Below are 19,975 nucleotides of genomic sequence, written 5' to 3' on the forward strand. Positions count from 1 at the left end.
GTGGTGTCAGCAGAGAGCACTGTGGTCAGACAGGAAAGAACACCACAACTTCCTGTTAAGCATACAGCAGCTGATAAGTACTTGAAGGATTAAGATTTTTTTTTAATAGAAGTCATTTACAAATCTGTTTAACTTTCTGGTACCAGTTGATTTGGAAAAATTTTTTTTCCACCAGAGTACCCCTTTAAGAGTCAGAGCTCTGTTTTCTGATACAGAGCTCCAAATTCCCCATGGGAAGGAGATACAATGTTCTCATTCTGCAGCCACCAATAGGGGGAGCTCACTGCATACAGACGTATACAGCTCCCTCTAATGAATCCAAATGCAATAAGATCCTAAGCCTACCTTGTGATAACAGCAGTTATATCTGGGAACAGCAGAGAATTTGGAGCTTTGTATCAGGAAAACAAAACTCCGCGACCACTATGCGAGACATTTTGGATCTAAAAAGGATAACGTGTTGAAAGGTGGGTACTGGCTGCAGCACATGGCAGCCCTGTGTATCTTTATTAAGTGCAGGATTGTAGCCTTAAAGGGGTACTCCTCTGCTCAGCGTTTGGAAGAAACTGTTCCGAACGCTGGAGCCGGCGCAGGGAGCTCGTGACGTCATAGCCCCGCCCTCTCATGATGTCACGCCATGCCCCCTCAATGCAAGTCCCATAGACTTGTATTGAGGGGGCGGGGCGTGATGTCATGAGAGGGCGTGGCCAGCTTCAGCGTTGGGAACAGTTTGTTCCAAACGCAGAGTACCCCTTTAAGGGAGGAGTTCTCGCCTGGTAATAATAGAGTGGCTTAATAATACATGACAGCGATGCAGCTGCCGCGCGGCGCGGTGAGAGTCTGCCGCTGCCCTGTCACTATTAATCATACGGAGACAATGGTAGAGACAGCATCTCACCCACACACACCCCGGTACAGACCCTATTACTGTACACCCTATTAGCCGTGTCACATATACACCTTGTTACCTTCCTCTCTGATATTATCTACAGTAATGTAATCTACATTGTAACACAATAGTCTACACCAGAGTTTTCCAAACAGTGTGTCTCCAGCTGTGGCAAAACTACAACTCCCATTATGCCTGGACAGCCAAAGGGATGTGCTGTGGACTCTTCTCCATATTTTTGAAGTTTACTCCCTTACCACTAAGTCTGCGGTCTGGCCCATGATACAAGCAGATATCCTTTTCCCATAGAGATAGCAGCAGTATACAGATAGAGCTAGAAGGGAGGTGTATAACTACTATATATCCTTCTCACATAGAGATAGCAGCAGTATACAGATAGAGCTGGAGGGGAGATGTATAACTACTATATATCCTAATCCCATAGAGATAGCAGCAGTATACAGATAGAGCTAGAAGGGAGTTGTATAACTACTATTTATCCTTATCACATAGAGATAGCAGCAACAGTATACAGATAGAGCTGGAGGGGGAGATGTATAACTACTATATATCCTTATCACATAGAGATAGCAGCAGTATACAGATAGAGCTGGAGGGGAGATGTATAACTACTTTATATCCTTATCACATAGAGATAGTGGCAACAGTATACAGATAGAGCTGGAGGGGAGGTGTATAACTACTATATATCCTTATCACATAGAGATAGCAGCAACAGTATACAGATAGAGCTAGAAGGGAGTTGTATAACTACTATATATCCTTATCACATAGAGATAGCAGCAGCAGTATACAGATAGAGCTGGAGGGGAGATGTATAACTACTTTATATCCTTATCACATAGAGATAGCAGCAGTATACAGATAGAGCTAGAGGGGAGGTGTATAACTACTATATATCCTTATCACATAGAGATAGCAGCAGTATACAGATAGAGCTGGAAGATATGTGTATAACGACTATATATCCTTATCACATAGAGATAGCAGCAGTATACAGATAGAGCTGGAAGGGAGGTGTATAACTACTATATATCCTTATCACATAGAGATAGCAGCAGCAGTATACAGATAGAGCTGGAGGGGAGATGTATAACTACTATATATCCTGATACCATAGAGATAGCAGCAGTATACAGATAGAGCTAGAGGGGAGGTGTATAACTACTATATATCCTTATCACATAGAGATAGCAGCAGCAGTATACAGATAGAACTGGAGGGGAGATGTATAACTACAATATATCCTGATCCCATAGAGATAGCAGCAATATACAGATAGATCTGGAGGGGAGGTGTATAACTACTATTTATCCTGATCCCATAGAGATAGCAGCAGTATACAGATAGAGCTGTAGGGGAGATGTATAACTACTATATATCCTGATCCCATAACGATAGCAGCAGTATACAGATATAGCTAGAGGAGAGGTGTATAACTACTATATATCCTTATCACAGAGATAGCAGCAGCAGTATACAGATAGAACTGGAGGGGAGATGTATAACTACGATATATCCTGATCCCATAGAGATAGCAGCAGTATACAGATAGAGCTAGAGGGGAGGTGTATAAATACTATATATTCTAATCCCATAGAAATAGCAGCAGTATACAGCTAGAGCTGGGAGGGGAAATGTATAACTACAAAATATCCTAATCCCATAGAGATAGCAGATGGAGCTTGGAGGGGGGGGGGGGATCTGTGAGCTAGTATTAGGGGATCTTGTATGTGATGATGTCATTTTGTAGTCCACAGGAAGTAAAAGTCTGACATCCTGTTGTAACCATTAGGCACTGTAAGATTCCGAGGTTGCATGTATAAGGTAATAGGTGACATGAGGGGCCACACTTAGCGTACTCCTTTCAAGCATATAGATCAAATAATAAGAAGTGTAGAAAAGGTGCCTAAAACTTAGCCTTAAAAGGGGTTATCCAGGAAAAAAACTTTTTTCATATATCAACTGGCTCCAGAAAGTTAAACAGATTTGTAAATTACTTCTATAAAAAAAATCGTAATCCTTTCAGTACTTATAAGCTTCTGAAGTTGAGTTGTTCTTTTCTGTCTAAATGCTCTCTGATGACACGTGTCTCGGGAACCGCCCAGTTTAGAAGAAAATCCCCATAGCAAACCTCTTCTAAACTGGGCAGTTCCCGAGACACATGTCATCAGAGAGCACTTAGACAGAAAAGAACAACTCAACTTCAGAAGCTCATAAGTACTGAAAGGATTAAGATTTTTTAATAGAAGTAATTTACAAGTCTGTTTAACTTTCTGGAGCCAGTTGATATATAAAAAAAAGTTTTTTCCTGGAATTCCCCTTGAATGATATAATAAAATACACCCAAATAAGTGTCACTGATTATTACCAATACCTGTTAAAATATAGTGCCACTGCAGAGCAATACCAAAATACTGAATCACTCATTCAAATTATCATATAAAGTATAAAGTAGATACAATTCTGTATCCAACAGATAATGACCAGTCTTAGTAGCAATATATAATGATACACCCCCAGGAGTAAGGTAAAATACGAGTTGTTTTCCATAATCCCTAGCTTTAGAGGTAGTATTTCTCAGGTCCTTGTGTACAGATCACAGATTCTTTTGAAGCAGTGGTTTGTGGGAATCTACATCATGATACAGAATTGCATCACTCCAGCCACGTTATACTACAACCCTCATCATTCACTACAGCAGTGGTCTCCAACCTGCGGACCTCCAGATGTTGCTACAAAAGTTGTAGTTTTGCAACATCTGGAGGTCCGCAGGTTGGAGACCACTGCACCACAGTCATACACAACCCTATTTCTGGTGTCACGAGTTTGATACTTTTGCGTATCTCAACTATATCACAAAACCTGTTAGATTGCCGCAGGCGCCATATCCACAAGCATGCTGGGAGTTGTTGTTTTGCAACAGCTGGAGGCACATTGGTTGGAAAACACTGCCCTCCTGCATGGTCACACAGGGTATATCACCAATCACTACTACAGGTGACAACACAAGTCCCGATCTCACACCTGGGCCATTGCAGTAACTTCTCAGGCACTATGTAGTATGACGGTGGGGCATGCATTATGGGGCCAGGATGAGGCAGTGCCATTATATTGGCAAATCCTAAATTACATTTATGACTTTTTCTAGTCATAAATCTCCTCTCCTGGATAATTCTGCTTGGTCAGTAATTGGAGGTATCTCAGACACAATGTTCTGTAGTCAGCACTTCCAGCACAAATCCTTCCCCTCCACCTTCTATGTGTTAATACCATCGTGTACATTGCACATTCAGCAACTTTTGCTTTCACAATCAATAAGGCTTTATAGAACGTTGCGGTAAATGCCAATTAATGGCTACTTCATGAACACCGGGCAATAAAAGAACATTATCAACCCTGGTATTAAATGACATCACATGGAATGATAATCTATACCAGCGAGGTAATGAACACGTATATAGAATGATACCTGATTTAGGTATTAGATAGATGTGAGATAAATAGATAGATATGAGATAGATATGAGATAGATAGATATGAGATAGATATGAGATAGATAAATAGATATGAGAGATAGATAGATATGGGATAGATAGATATGAGATAGATAGATAGATATGAGATAGATAGATATGAGATAGATAGATAGATATAAGATAGATAGATATGAGATAGATATGAGATAGATAGATGGATATGAGATAGACAGATACATGTAAAGAGGTTCTGCAGCGCTCAAGAATCATTCAAATAGTGGTTTATTTATCCCATACAGAGAGTGATACAACGTTTCACTGGTCTCACACCGGCTTTTTCAAGGGATAAATAAAACACAATTTGAATGATTCTGGAGTGCTGCGGAACCTCTTTACATGCATCTAACAGACAGACCGTGACCGGGACTGTGCTGACGGCACCCACCGCACCACTGTACCATTGGGTTGTGCTGCTTACCACAACTTTAGATAGATAGATAGATAGATAGATAGATATGAGATGATAGATATGAGATAGAGAGATAGATAGATATGAGATAAATAGATAGATAGATAGAGATATGAGATAGATAGATATGAGATAGATAGATATGAGATAGATAGATAGATAGATATGAGATAAATAGATAGATAGATAGAGATATGAGATAGATAGATATGAGATAGATAGATAGATAGATATGAGATAAATAGATAGATAGATAGAGATATGAGATAGATAGATATGAGATAGATAGATATGAGATAGATAGATAGATATGAGATAGATAGATAGATAGATAGATATGAGATAGATAGATATGAGATAGATATAAGATCGATAGATATGAGATAGATAGATAGAAAGATAGATAGATATGAGATGGATAGATAGATAGATAGGATAAATGCAGGCAGCACACCAATAATTGTGCTAAATCAAAGTGCTTTTATTCCAAGGAACAAGACAACGTTTCGGCGATCTCACACCGCCATTTTCGGCGGTGTGAGATCGCCGAAACATTGTCTTGTTCCTTGGAATAAAAGCACTTTGATTTAGCACAATTATTGGTGTGCTGCCTGCATTTATCCTATTGAAAAACGGACCGGAGCACCGAGGTCTAAGGGCTGGCACCCATTCAGAACAGGAATTCGGAGGTGCCGCTTTAATTTGGATTGTTTATTTAGATAGATAGATAGATAGATAGATAGATAGATATACAGAAGAAAAGCAGTTGCTGCAGCAACATGAAAAAGTAGCTTTTATTCCATTCCAAATGCAGTGAATAAAATGCAACCTCTCAGCTGCCCACGCAGTATCTGCTAAGACAAATATCCATGACACGTCTTTGACTCCTATAACACAATATATTTGTGAATGTATCCAGAGCCTAGAACAGGCCAGTGTTTCCCAATTAGGGTGCCTCCAGCTGTTGGCCTAGTTAAGAGCATCATGGGAGATGTAGTCCAAAACATCTGCAGTGCCGATTGTTGCGTGTGCTAGAATATAGCAGTCATTGTTTCCTCCTATGTATACGTTCTGCCATAGGCTCTGCTCATGTTAGAGATCTCACCTCTAATATCTTTGCCAGCTTCTTGCTGTTTTTCAGTTCAGCAGAGGCCTTGAGGACGCAGTCACAGCTGACTCGGATCTCTTCTGTCTTCTCCTGCAAGGTGCTCTTAAAGAGGAGACTTCTCAGGCGCATCTTGTACTCCGGAACTTGCATCATCTGCAAATGAACCAGATGAATGACAAGATCTTGTGTCAATATACTGGGACCCCTCAATCACAACCGATCACTAGGAACCAGGAGGCCCCTGGAATTACTCCAAGTGTTGGGTGCCCATAGGGATCTCCAGGATAAAGTTTATGGCCCCGTCAAAGGAAGCAATTGGCCCATCATACACATGTCAGTCCCATTAAAGAAGCAATCCAGGATTTATTCATTTTTCTTATACAATGCAGAGGTAATATAGAGGTTTTTGTGTAAGCCTTGTGCTTACCTGTTTTAGCTGATGTGGCAGGCATGGGGTTTTCAGCCATAATAAGGGTCTATTCACACAGGAGAATTTCCACTTGCGGAATTCTGCCTCAAATTAAAGCCCATAGACTCCTATGGGATTCCGCACTCCCAATCACACTTCAGAATTTCCGCTTGCGGATAAGACTGGTGATTACATGACCCAGTTATAGTATTGAAACTCAAATTCAGCTGTGCTGGTATAAAACAGATGGTGCTGTAGGACTAGTGATGGTGAATTTCCATAATATAGGAGAAAAAAACAAAACTGGAGTGCATTAAAGAATCTGGGGTGTTGTCAATAAAGCTTACACATAACGTCCCTCAATGTACCCAGATAATAGCATTTGCATGGGTTTATAAAGGAGGATCCCAACTAATTATGAGGGACGGTGCTCGGTATAAATGGTGTAGCTGGTGTCACGATAGTTTGGAGATACAAAATCTTTGAATCATGTGCAATCACTAGAGGATAAAGGATTCCGGGATTATCCCAACTCATCAAGACAGTTTTCTGCCATGTGGGGGCGCTCTTAATACTGACGTACCTGCAGTGCAAACTGGTCGGGTTCGCTCAGCTTGCTAGGACTCCCTGTGTAAGACTGAAAATGTTTCCTCTCCTCTTCACCCGGTGCATAGAGCAAAAGCTGTTTAATATGGGAGGGCTCCAACCTCTCGTTCTCCATCGTCATGAGGATGTGTCGCAGCTCCTGGTGCGAGAGCTTTAAGTGTGCAATCAGGATAGCTGGAAGAGAAGGTGCCAGCTGCATGAACAATCCAATGCTCATATTCAACATGGTTTCCATGAAAATCCCCCCTCATATCCTTATTTTATTCTGAAAGTAACTGAGTGACCAGCGTCTGTGTGTTACCCAGCTTTCCTAGTCTCCTGAAGCCCCATCAGTGATAGGCTGCTCATCCTGCTCAGAGCCCCAGCACTGATGTCTTCTCTCCTCCCTCACTCTTCTTTCAGCCCGCAATAAATCTTCTCTACCCCTGCCTGCCCTGTCCCCTTTCCCTGCCTCCACACTAACTATTTTTTGCACCTGCTTGCCAGGCAGTAAAATCATACTTTACTTTGCTGCTGCGGAGGCAGGATGTTTAGAACTCCCGGGCAATCTCTGCAGCAAAGGAGTAAAACAGCGGAAGCAAGACAGTTAAATCACACTTTACCATCACGTTGCTGCAACAGCAGGATGTTCAAAAGTCCTGGGCAATCTCCAAAGACCGAGAGTAACGCAATCAGGAGATGTACAGGAAGTCCTATAGACTTGCATGGAACTTCCAGTACATTTCCTGATTGTGTTACTCTTGAGCTGGGAAGATTGCCCGGGAATTTTAAACATCCTGCCGATACAGCAATGTCATTGTAAAGTATGATTTAATATATATATATATAGATATTCCAGAGACATGGCAGGGAGTTATATATTATCTTACCTGTATTGTAGGCCTTCTTGTGAGACAAAATTTCAACAGCACCTTTGTTTTTCATGGATTCTGGCATCACTGGGAGGACTGGAAGTATAAAGAAAAATATGAATGGTTATGCCAATCTTTGCAATATATCTATATATATATAAATCTTAATGTGTGTGTATGTATGTGTATGTGTGTGTGTGTATGTGTGTAAATGTATGTGCGTGTGTGTATGTGTATATGTATGTATATGTGTGTGTGTGTATGTGTGTGTGTATGTGTAAATGTATGTGTGTGTGTGTATGTGTATATGTATGTGTGTATGTATGTGTGTGTATGTGTATGTATGTGTATATGTATGTGTGTGTGTATGTGTGTGTATGTATGTATGTATGTATGTGTATATGTATGTGTATATGTATGTGTATGTATGTGTATATGTATGTGTGTATATGTATGTGTGTATGTGTGTATATGTATGTATGTATGTATGTGTATATGTATGTGTATGTATGTGTATATGTATGTGTGTGTATGAATGTGTATATGTATGTGTGTGTATGTATGTGTATATGTATGTGTGTATGTGTGTGTGTGTATATATGTGTGTGTGTATATGTATGTGTGTATGTTCCAGCATCACGACCAAACGGCTAAAGATATTAACATGAAACTTGACACACATGTTACTTATATGTCTGCAACAAACATAGGATATGTGATTTAACCCTTACTTGCCCCCCGGGTATGAGGAGGGAATATGAGGACGGGATATGAGGTCGGGATATGAGGACGGGATATGAGGAGGGGATATGAGGTCGGGATATGAGGAGGGGCTATGAGGAGGGGATATGAGGTCGGGCTATGAGGAAGGCATATAAGGACTGGATATAGTGACGGGATATGAGGTCGGGATATGAGGACGGGCTATGAGGACAGGATATGAGGTCGGGATATGAGGTCGGGATATGAGGTCGGGATATGAGGACGGGATATGAGGAGGGGATATGAGGTCGGGATATGAGGAGGGGCTATGAGGACAGGATATGAAGACGGGGATATGAGGTCGGGTTATGAGGACGGGATATGAGGACGGGATATGAGGTCGGGATATGAGGTCGGGATATGAGGACGGGATATGAGGACAGGATATGAAGACGGGGATATGAGGTCGGGTTATGAGGACGGGATATGAGGTTGGGATATGAGCAGGGGATTTGGGGTCAGGATAACAGAAGGGGATATGGGGTCAGGATTTAATGATGGGATATGAGGACAAAAGCTTCCTCCTTTGTTGCTTTTCCTCCCACACAAGGACATGGTAGGAAAAACCGTGCAGCGCCAGGTACTCAGCTAGTATATATATATATTTAATTATCATTATTTTGCATATAAAATGCAAAAATAAATAAATAAAAGAGTCAGTGTTGAATACAAATTCACCGTATTCAGGCCCGGCACTTCCATAAGGCAGACCAAGCGGTCGCTTAAGGGCGCACGGACCAGAGGGCAGAAAAATCAAGGACTTTTTTTTTTTTTTTTTAAGCTGTGTTGCGCCCCACCGCCCGCTGGGCTGTGTTGTTCGTGCCGTGTGTGTCGCTCGCTCATAGAGCGGCGCCCACTGCAGCAGAACAGCTCAGGGCCGTCTTTAACATGGGGCAAAAGGGGCAGCTTCCCTGGGCCCTGTCATTCCTGGGGGCCCAAAGCAGCTGCCACAGAGAGTTATCACTGTGTTATCTGTGGTGTTACATAGGACTGCAGGTCACATCTATACATTATCTGTACTCGGAGGTGTCACGATCACACCCTATCGGTCCAGCCAAGACGCTAGAGAGAGTGTGATGGTGCAAGGGTTAAAGCCGCCAGACCTCTGGGTATCCACTACTAGTCCCAGCAAGTCACCAAATTAACCCTTAGATAAACGTGTTTCACCCGAGCTGCCTTCAGAAAGGTGGGCTCATATATTTAGAGATCAAAGACAAGAGCTGATTAATTAAACATTTAATCTGATAAAAGGTATCACAGTGCTATGCATAAAAATAAACAAATGACATACAGGTATAAGAATATATATAAGAGTTTAGCAATCAAGTTCAGAAAAGTAAAAATGAAGTTCTTACAGCATTGATATTATAGCAGTCCATGAGAGCGGGTCTCCAGCTGTTCTTAGGATGGTCTTGTCAGCTTGGGGCACAGATCTTAACTCCTGACTCTAGCATTGTTACATATTATATATCTCCTTTTTGGAGGGACTCCATTCCCCCCCTCCCCTCTGGTCCCACCAGGGGGCATCTCTCTTCCTGGCCCTCTTATCTGGTTGATTATATGCAGGACTTCAAAAGACGATGTAAACACACAACCAGACCCCCCCAATAAACTTCAATATACAAAAGACACAGGATACACCGTCTGAATGACCCCTCACCCCCCAGGTCTTAGTTTATACACAGATGCAATAATAAAACACATGTATGTTTCCATAATCAGGCCTTGGGCCTGACACCTCCCCCTTTAGATGGGGACAGGGAGATCTTGCCTTTCCAGGCTGATAGACCTGTCTCCTTTACTACTCTATTTCTCTTCTTGATGCATTCCCAGGCAAAGATGGCACTGAAGGGGCCTAGTACCTGATTAAGCTGCCTTTCTCTCTCCTGGGCCCCTAGCATGCCTTTGGAAAGGGACTCCCAGTACAAGATATCATTTTCCCAATATACCTGATGCCCATCTGTGTCAACACCTGTATGTTCAGCACGTTGTCTCAGCCCTTCAAGGGAAGGGTCACTGCGCAGAGCTTCCCGGAAATGCTCATTTCCCTCCTCCTCCTTAGGCTCACAGGATTGGGACATATCGCTCACTGCTGATCCCTCATGCCTCTTAGGTTCACAGGATTGGGACATATCGCTCACTGCTGATCCCTCATCCCTCTTAGGTTCACAGGATTGGGACATAAAGCTCACTGCTGATCCCTCATCCCTCTTAGGCTCACAGCATTTGGACATAAAGCTCACTGCTGATCCCTCATCATTCCTAGGCTCACAGAATTGGGACATAAAGCTCACTGCTGATCCCTCATCCTTCCTAGGCTCACAGAATTGGGACATAAAGCTCACTGCTGATCCCTCATCCTTCCTAGGCTCACAGAATTGGGACATAAAGCTCAATGCTGATCCCTCATCCTTCCTAGGCTCACAGAATTGGGACATAAAGCTCAATGCTGATCCCTCATCCTTCCTAGGCTCACAGAATTGGGACATAAAGCTCACTGCTGATCCCTCATCCTTCCTAGGCTCACAGGATTGGGACATAAAGCTCACTGCTGATCCCTCATCCTTCCTAGGCTCGCAGGATTGGGACATAAAGCTCACTGCTGATCCCTCATCCTTAAATGTCACCAGGGGCACACCAACCCCTCCCCCTAGCCCATCTCCACTAGGTTTTGGCATTGGCAATACATTGTCACCACATGTCACAATACACCCCATTCCACTTTTGGAAAACATTACTGGTTCAGTCACAGGTAAACAATTATCAATCCCCTGCACAATCTCCCAGTTACCACATTTCACAGTGTCTCCCAAAGTCTCGCACAGTACCTCAGAATGAACAGGGCTCTCTCCTAGCCCATCCTGTGTGCAGGTAGTGTCCTCTGGAGCATAATGACAGAGCATCCGACCCAAATCATTCCCCAGCAGAACATTAACAGGGATGTCCTCAGAGACCCCCACCTCCCGCAAACCATTGCCTGTACCCCAATCCAGGTACACACGGGCCATGGGCACAGCAGGCCGCACACCTCCAATTCCTTTTAAAGCCATGGTTCTTCCAGGGATGATGTCCTCTGTATCCACCACTTCAGGCCGCACCAAGGTAAAGGAGGCTCCAGAATCCCGCAAACCCACAGTCACCCGGTCACCCACAGTTACACTCTGCAGGTTATCCGCTCTTTTCTCCACCGCTCCGGACACCAGAAGAACGGCTGTGTGTCCTCCAGCTACTGGTGGATAATTCTTTTTGTTGGGGCAAGTGGCACTCAGGTGCCCAATATTGTTGCATCTGTAACATCGCCGGGTGTCCCCCTGACCCAAGGTGGCTCCTGTTGCTCTTGGTGCTCATGGCAAGAACTTTCCGGCTGGCTTGGTGCTGCTGGTGGTGCTCTGTGGGTGTGTGGCTCCCCTCCAGGCACTTGCTCCGGCTTGTGCAGATCCACGCTTTGCGGTCGGTGCCCGGTTGTTGGCGAAGTCATCTCCAAGTTCTGCTGCTTCCATGGCTGTCTTGGGCTTGCGGTCCAATATCCACTCTCTGGCTTCAAAGCTCCGTGTTTGGAGAAACTGATCCAGGACCATCAAGTCCTCCAGGGCCTCATAGGTAGTGACTTGTAGGCCCCCAGTCCATAGCCTGAATGCAGTCCTTAGCTGACCTGCATGCTGAGTGCAGCTTTCTGTGGCACTTTGTTGCAAAGTCCGAAACTTTTTCCGATAAGCCTCTGGAGTCAGATTAAAACTTTTAAGCAGGGCAGATTTTATTGCCTCATAGTCCTGGTCACTTTCAGAGGGAAGCGAAGCAAACACATCCAGAGCTTTCCCTCGCAACCGTGGGGTTAGATATCGTCCCCACTGTTCCTTAGGTAGATGGAACTGCCGGCAAACCTTTTCAAATCCCCTCAGGAACACATAGAGATCACCATCTTTCTCCAACATGGGGAAATGTTCCAAGCGGGGTTTGTGGTCTCCTTGATCCTGCACATCTCTCTGTGCGGATAAAGCATCCCCTCTCAGCCTCAGAACCTCCAGTTCATGCCTTCGCTGGGCCTCTCTTTCTGCCGCCTCTCTCTCAGCAGCTCGTGCCTGGGCCTCTCTCTCAGCAGTTCGTGCCTGGGCCTCTCTCTCAGCAGTTCGTGCCTCTCTCTCAGCAGTTTGGTACTGGAGAAGCAGTTGGAGTTTCATATTAGTATCCACATTCCCAAGGTGTTGTAAGGCAGTCCGCATATAAGAGTCCAAGGCATCATGTGGAGTACTGTCCTGATGGGGAGTAATGTCGTATTCCCCAGGAGATATCAGTCCTTGGATGGCAGTTCCAGCTGCAGGGCTTTGCCTCATGTCACTCAGCTCTTCTGTACGGGCATCATACTCCACAAGATCAGCAATAAGTTGTTCCTTGTTCTTTCCTGCAGTAGGGATGTCCTTTTCTTGGCACATTAGCTCCAGTGCAGGCTTGGACTGCTTGCGATATGCCTCCATATTTCCGATATGAGACAGAGGAGGTAAAACAAGAGATGGGGAGGACAGAACTGTCTTGCACTCTTTTTGTATGTCTTTTAAACCAGCACTGAGCTCTGTCTTTGGAATTTACACACAAGAAGATGTATGCAATTTCTTTTTAGTGCTAAGATTTCCTTACAGGTAAAATCCAGCAAGCACTAAAAATCTCTAAATATATCCCGACGCTGCCACCAGTTGTCACGATCACACCCTATCGGTCCAGCCAAGATGCTAGAGAGAGTGTGATGGTGCAAGGGTTAAAGCCGCCAGACCTCTGGGTATCCACTACTAGTCCCAGCAAGTCACCAAATTAACCCTTAGATAAACGTGTTTCACCCGAGCTGCCTTCAGAAAGGTGGGCTCATATATTTAGAGATCAAAGACAAGAGCTGATTAATTAAACATTTAATCTGATAAAAGGTATCACAGTGCTATGCATAAAAATTAACAAATGACATACAGGTATAAGAATATATATAAGAGTTTAGCAATCAAGTTCAGAAAAGTAAAAATGAAGTTCTTACAGCATTGATATTATAGCAGTCCATGAGAGCGGGTCTCCAGCTGTTCTTAGGATGGTCTTGTCAGCTTGGGGCACAGATCTTAACTCCTGACTCTAGCATTGTTACATATTATATATCTCCTTTTTGGAGGGACTCCATTCCCCCCCTCCCCTCTGGTCCCACCAGGGGGCATCTCTCTTCCTGGCCCTCTTATCTGGTTGATTATATGCAGGACTTCAAAAGACGATGTAAACACACAACCAGACCCCCCCAATAAACTTCAATATACAAAAGACACAGGATACACCGTCTGAATGACCCCTCACCCCCCAGGTCTTAGTTTATACACAGATGCAATAATAAAACACAGGTATGTTTCCATAATCAGGCCTTGGGCCTGACAGGAGGGTTATCACTGTGTTATCTGTGGTGTTACATAGGACTGCAGGTCACATCTATACATTATCTATACTCGGAGGGTTATCACTGTGTTATCTGTGGAGTTACATAGGACTGCAGGTCACATCTACTACATTATCTGTACTCAGGGAGTTATCACTGTGTTATCTGTGATGTTACATAGGACTGCAGGTCACATCTATACATTATCTGTACTCAGAGAGTTATCACTGTTATCTGTGGTGTTACATAGGACTGCAGGGCGCATCTACTACATTATCTGTACTCAGAGAGTTATCACTGTTATCTGTGGTGTTACATAGGACTGCAGGGCGCATCTACTACATTATCTATACTCAGAGGGTTATCACTGTTATCTGTGGTGTTACATAGGACTGCAGGTCACATTTACTACATTATATGTACTGGTGGGCGGTGGTGGAGTTTGGGGGTAGACTTGGGGGGGGGGGGGGGGCACCAAAATGGAGCTTTGCTTGTGTTGGCAGAAATCCTTGCACCGGCCCTGACCGTATTGTGTATACAGCTTCTAGGCAGCTCCTATCTCTGTTCTTGCAGACAACAAATTAACCCCGTGCAGTCTGATTCTGCAGTCACCTTCCCAGCTAGCACTTTCTTCATGAATGTATTAGGCTGCAAATGTTTATATACCCTTAAACACCATTATTTTACAGGAACTTGCATTGGGTGGTCACGTGGTTTGTGCCGTATCAGGGGAAAACCAATGCTTGACTGCACAATTCCTATGCCACTGCTCAGCACTGGTGATGCCATGGTGCCCTAGGGTATGCCTTAGAATACTTAGAGGAATAATGCAGAACAATACGACACTAATAGCTCAAATGGTGAATTCTGGCCAGCTGCTAGACCTATGTTTCCCTACCAGGGTGCCTCCAGCTGTTGCAAAACTACAACTCTCAGCATGCCCGGACAGCCGTTGGCTGTCCGGGCATGCTGAGAGTTGTAGTTTTGCAACAGCTGGAGGCACCCTGGTTGGGAAATACTGTGCTAGACACTGAAAATTGCACAGAATACATGCGACATGTCCGACCAAAATGCTGCGGATAGTAAATCTCCCCCAATGCGTTTTCCTATGGATAATGTGAGTCAGAATCCGGGTGGTAGAACACATAATGGTGGATTCTTTGCTTACGCGTTGGTTTCTGGGTGCCAAAGTGCAGCTCCAAGTCCAGGTACTTCACCATGTCACTCAGCTTTTCATAGTCGGAATCCTCCCCCAACTACAGAAAGGAAGAAAATAAAACGACGTTTTAGATACAGTAAAGTAGGAAAAGGAATTCAGTCATCCACCGAGCCCACACGGCGCAGCAGCTCCATACTGTACAATCTGGTATATATTATATATCTAATATAACCTTCACTTGGGTTAAATCAATATTCCCCAACCAGTGTGCCTTCAGCTGTTGCAAAACTACAACTTCCAGCATGCCCGGACAGCCTTATATTCTGACCTCATACCCCATATATTGCCCTCTTATCTTGACCTTATATCTAAATCCTCATATCCCGCTCTCATATCTTCACATCATATCCTGGGCTCACAACCCATCCTCGTATCGTGTCTCATCCTCCTATTTCGTCCCCATATCCCGTCCTCATATCCCGTTCTCATATCCCGTCCTCATATCCCGTCCTCATATCCCGTCCTCATATCCCGTCCTCATATCCCATCCTCATATCTCATCCTCATATCCCGTCCTCATATCCCGTCCTCATATCCCGACCTCATATCCCGACCTCATATCCCGTCCTCATATCCCATCCTCATATCCCGTCCTCATATCCCGTCCTCATATCCCGTCCTCATATCCCATCCTCATATCTCATCCTCATATCCCGTCCTCATATCCCGTCCTCATATCTCATCCTCATATCTCATCCTCATATCCCGTCCTCATATCCCGTCCTCATATCCCGTCCTCATATCCCGACCTCATATCCCGTCCTCATATCCCATCCTCATATCCCGTCCTCATATCTCATCCTCATATCTCATCCTCATATCCTGTCCTCATATCCCGTCCTCATATCACGACCTCATATCCCGACCTCATATCCCGACCTCATATCCCGTCCTCATATCCCGTCCTCATATCCCGACCTCATATCCCATCCTCATATCCCGTCCTCATATCCCATTCTCATATCCTGACCTCATATCCCATTCTCATATTTTGTCTTAATATTCCCATCCTTATATCCTGTCCTCATATCCCGTCTTCATATCTCGTTCTCATATCCCGTCCTCATATCCCGTCCTCATATCTCGTCCTCATATCCCATTCTCATATCCTGACCTCATATCCCATTCTCATATTTTGTCTTAATATTCCCATCCTTATATCCTGTCCTCATATCCCGACCTCATATCCCGACCTCATATCTCATCCTCATATCTCATCCTCATATCCCGTCCTCATATCCCGTCCTCATATCCCGACCTCATATCCCGACCTCATATCCCGTCCTCATATCCCATCCTCATATCCCGACCTCATATCCCGTCCTCATATCCCATCCTCATATCCTGTCCTCATATCCCGACCTCATATCCCGACCTCATATCTCGTTCTCATATCCCGACCTCATATCCCGTCCTCATATCCCGACCTCATATCCTGTCCTCATATCCCATCCTCATATCCCATCCTCATATCTCATCCTCATATCTCATCCTCATATCCCGTCCTCATATCCCGTCCTCATATCCCGACCTCATATCCCGACCTCATATCCCGTCCTCATATCCCATCCTCATATCCCGTCCTCATATCCCGTCCTCATATCCTGTCCTCATATCCCGACCTCATATCCCGACCTCATATCTCGTTCTCATATCCCGACCTCATATCCCGTCCTCATATCCCGACCTCATATCCTGTCCTCATATCCCGTCCTCATATCCTGACCTCATATCCCATTCTCATATTTTGTCTTAATATTCCCATCCTTATATCCTGTCCTCATATCCCATCTTCATATATCGTTCTCATATCCTGTCAATGTATAGAGCCCATATGGCAGTGTTTCCTAACCAGGGTGCCTCCAGCTGTTCCAAAACTACAATTCCCAGCATTCTGGGAATTGTAGTTTTGCAACAGATGGAGGCACCCTCATTGGGAATGTAATGTCCCAGTACAAGACATGGTCCTTTACTACCCTTAGGCCCTGTCAGATTGAGACCCTCAGTGATCTGGGGGCTCTCCTGCAGGGTCTCCCCCTGTTGTTTCCAGAATGTTGTGTATACTGCTTTAACGTATAGACAGAATCCTAATGTATAGATAGAGCAGAGGACCTGTGAGAGGTTGTCTCAAGGACCTGTAAGTTTGTCACATGTTATGTTATGCAGTCACGTGATTTGTTGTCACATGTTCTCCCAGAGAGCACCAGCTTAACCTATGACCCGCAGCTTGACCAATGTCCAGCCCCCCACTATATAAAGGGGCGGCCATTATAATTCTCTTGTCTTCTCTTCCTTTACTGAGAACCAACCAGTACAGATGTCTCAGTGCTAGTGACCAGCATCTGGAAGGGCACAAAGCTACAGTCATTCTAGTAAGTCAAAAGTCTATGTCTGCTGTCACTACAAGTAGTCAAGTCCTGCATATAGTCAAGCCTCAAGATAATAGTCTATTACAAGTATAATTGGTCCCAGCAAGCTGCGAGGTCTTCTGGGTTCCTGGCCACCTCTCTGGGAATCTGGCCTAGCTGTGAAGATAATTCCATCTGTCTTAAACTCAGTAAAGCCATACCTACCATAACTGGTTGTGGACTCTCCTTTCCTTAACTAGCCATTGGAATAGCGGAGATACCATTCGTGTGGTTCCGGTACCAAAATCCACTCTGGCGTCACGAACACTAGGCGTTACTAACATCTTGCCCCAGGGGTTAATACCATCTGACCCCACCACCTACACCGCTACACCTGTGGTCCCGCCATACACCAGTGGTCCAGCACAGGAAACACTGGGTTAAAGTGTAAGCCAGTTTTAGAATTCCCTGTTAGTTAGAAGGTCCCCATTGAGCTTAACACAGAGTGTCCTGCTGCTGGGACCTCCAATGATCAGTTGTAAATTGAAGAGTAACCTGGTAACATACAACAGACATTCAATTCCCCTGCAGCACACCCACAGGGAAAAGGAAGTATTACATGATACTCTCAATGGGTTGTCCATGTAATGCACAGATGTGTCAGGTCCTCCAGAGTGGGGGATGTTTTTTGTAGATCTTCACAATTAACCCAATGACTTTTTGGGCCCACTTAGGGTCCTGGGGCAGGGGGACAACCATAACCACCTGACCAGACTAATGCAGCATTATTTATACTGCTCAGGTCTAACTTAGTCTGGTCAACTGGTTACAGTTGTCCCCCTACCCCAGGACCCTGAGTGCGCCCAAAAGGTCACTATGTCCCTTGTGAAGATCTACTACTCTGGAGGACCTGGTACATACAGTGACAGCCGATTGATTTAACATGGGGCCTGGTTCTAAATTCAACCAGAAGTCTTACCTGCCCCCATATGGTCCCTTCTGAATTTTCCACCTGTTCCCAGCGTAGCCTCTTCACGCTCATGTGGCTAGATTCGCTGCGCCGGTGCATGCCACGATGTGCCAGGGGCTCCAGAGGTGGCGCTGGGGGCACAGGGGGTATAGGGAGAGGAGGAGGCGCTGGAGGTAAAGGGGTTTGTATATAACTCCCTACACCTCGGGGAAAGGAAGAGGGCACCGTTTTGGATATTTCCTTTTTCCGGGCCTGCTCTCCTCTAGGATGCTGCGGAGGAGGTGGTGGAGGTGGACTGTGTGGAGGTGGGGGGATGTGGTCAGACACTGATGAGTAGGTAAGGGAGCTGCCGTCTTCGCTGCTGCCTGCTGACTCGCTGGTCGTGCTCACTTCACGTGGGGCACAGGTCAGGTGGTCATCCTGGAAGCTCATCTGCAGAGAAGGCCAGAGAATTAGAGGTCACATACATTGTGCCGATCCATCATGTCTCCTACACTCTAAGCAGGTGCTTGATGACAACACTTAATACAGTGTTTTCCAACCAGTGTGCCTCCAGCTGTTGCAAAAATATAACTCCCAGCATGGGGGGACCTTTTAACACTGAGTTCATTAGTAACTGTATAAATCAATTGTCAATTAGCTCCCCCTAGAGGAGCCATCATTTTAGCATGTCATTTTTCTAGTTGGGCTCTGCCCGCATTATCTATTCTCTGCAACTTCCTGCCGGATAGTTAAATCATACTTTACCATGACATTGGTCCGGCGGCAGGATGTTTAAAACTCTCGGGCAATCTCTGTAGCCCGAGAGTAACACAATCAGGAAATGTATTGGAACTCCCAAAGATTTGCATGGGACTTCCGGTACCGTGATGGTAAAGTATGATTTAAAGGGGTACTCCGCCCCTGGCATCTTATTCCCTATACAAAGGATAGGGGATAAGATGTTAGATCGCTGCAGTCCCGCTACTGGGGACCCCGGGGATCACCGCTGCGGCACCCCGCCATCATTACTGCACTGAGCGAGTTCGCTCTGTGCGTAATGACGGGCGATACAGGGGCCGGAGCAGCTTGACGTGATGGCTCCGCCCCTCAAGACATCACGGCCCGTCCCCTTAATGCAAGTCTATGGCAGGGGGCGTGACGACCGCCACGCCCCCTCCCATAGACTTGTATTGACGGGGCGGGCCGTGACGTCACGAGGGGCGGAGCCGTGACATCACGCTGCTCCGGCCCCTGTATTGCCCGTCATTACGTGCAGAGCGAACTCGCTCTGCGCAGTAATGATAGCGGGGTAAGATGTCTAGGGGCTGAGTACCCCTTTAACTCTCCAGGCTCTGCTGTTTTGCTCTCGGGCTGCGGAGATGAGGATTGTCGGTACTGGAATATTCCTAGACTCTACTATATTTTTATTTGACATTTATGAAACATGCGTGTATCAAATTTAGT

At 45.0% G+C, this 19,975-nt stretch overlaps 1 protein-coding gene across 4 annotated transcripts in view; it reads right to left on the reverse strand.

Moving 5' to 3' along the window:
• The window catches only part of GRID2IP (Grid2 interacting protein), a 128,241-nt gene that overhangs the window by 17,268 nt on the left and 90,998 nt on the right, over positions 1 to 19,975 (reverse strand). For all 4 annotated transcript variants that reach the window (XM_056533395.1, XM_056533396.1, XM_056533399.1 and 1 more), the window contains 5 exons: positions 18,539 to 18,961; positions 15,161 to 15,248; positions 7,851 to 7,928; positions 6,959 to 7,155; positions 5,964 to 6,119 (listed from right to left, as the gene is read on the reverse strand). In XM_056533395.1, the coding sequence (XP_056389370.1) occupies positions 5,964 to 6,119; positions 6,959 to 7,155; positions 7,851 to 7,928; positions 15,161 to 15,248; positions 18,539 to 18,961 (942 nt within the window). The remainder of the gene's footprint in view (positions 1 to 5,963; positions 6,120 to 6,958; positions 7,156 to 7,850; positions 7,929 to 15,160; positions 15,249 to 18,538; positions 18,962 to 19,975) is intronic.

Source organism: Hyla sarda, chromosome 8 (assembly GCF_029499605.1).
Source record: "Hyla sarda isolate aHylSar1 chromosome 8, aHylSar1.hap1, whole genome shotgun sequence".
In the NCBI taxonomy this organism is placed as follows: Eukaryota; Metazoa; Chordata; class Amphibia; order Anura; family Hylidae; genus Hyla; species Hyla sarda.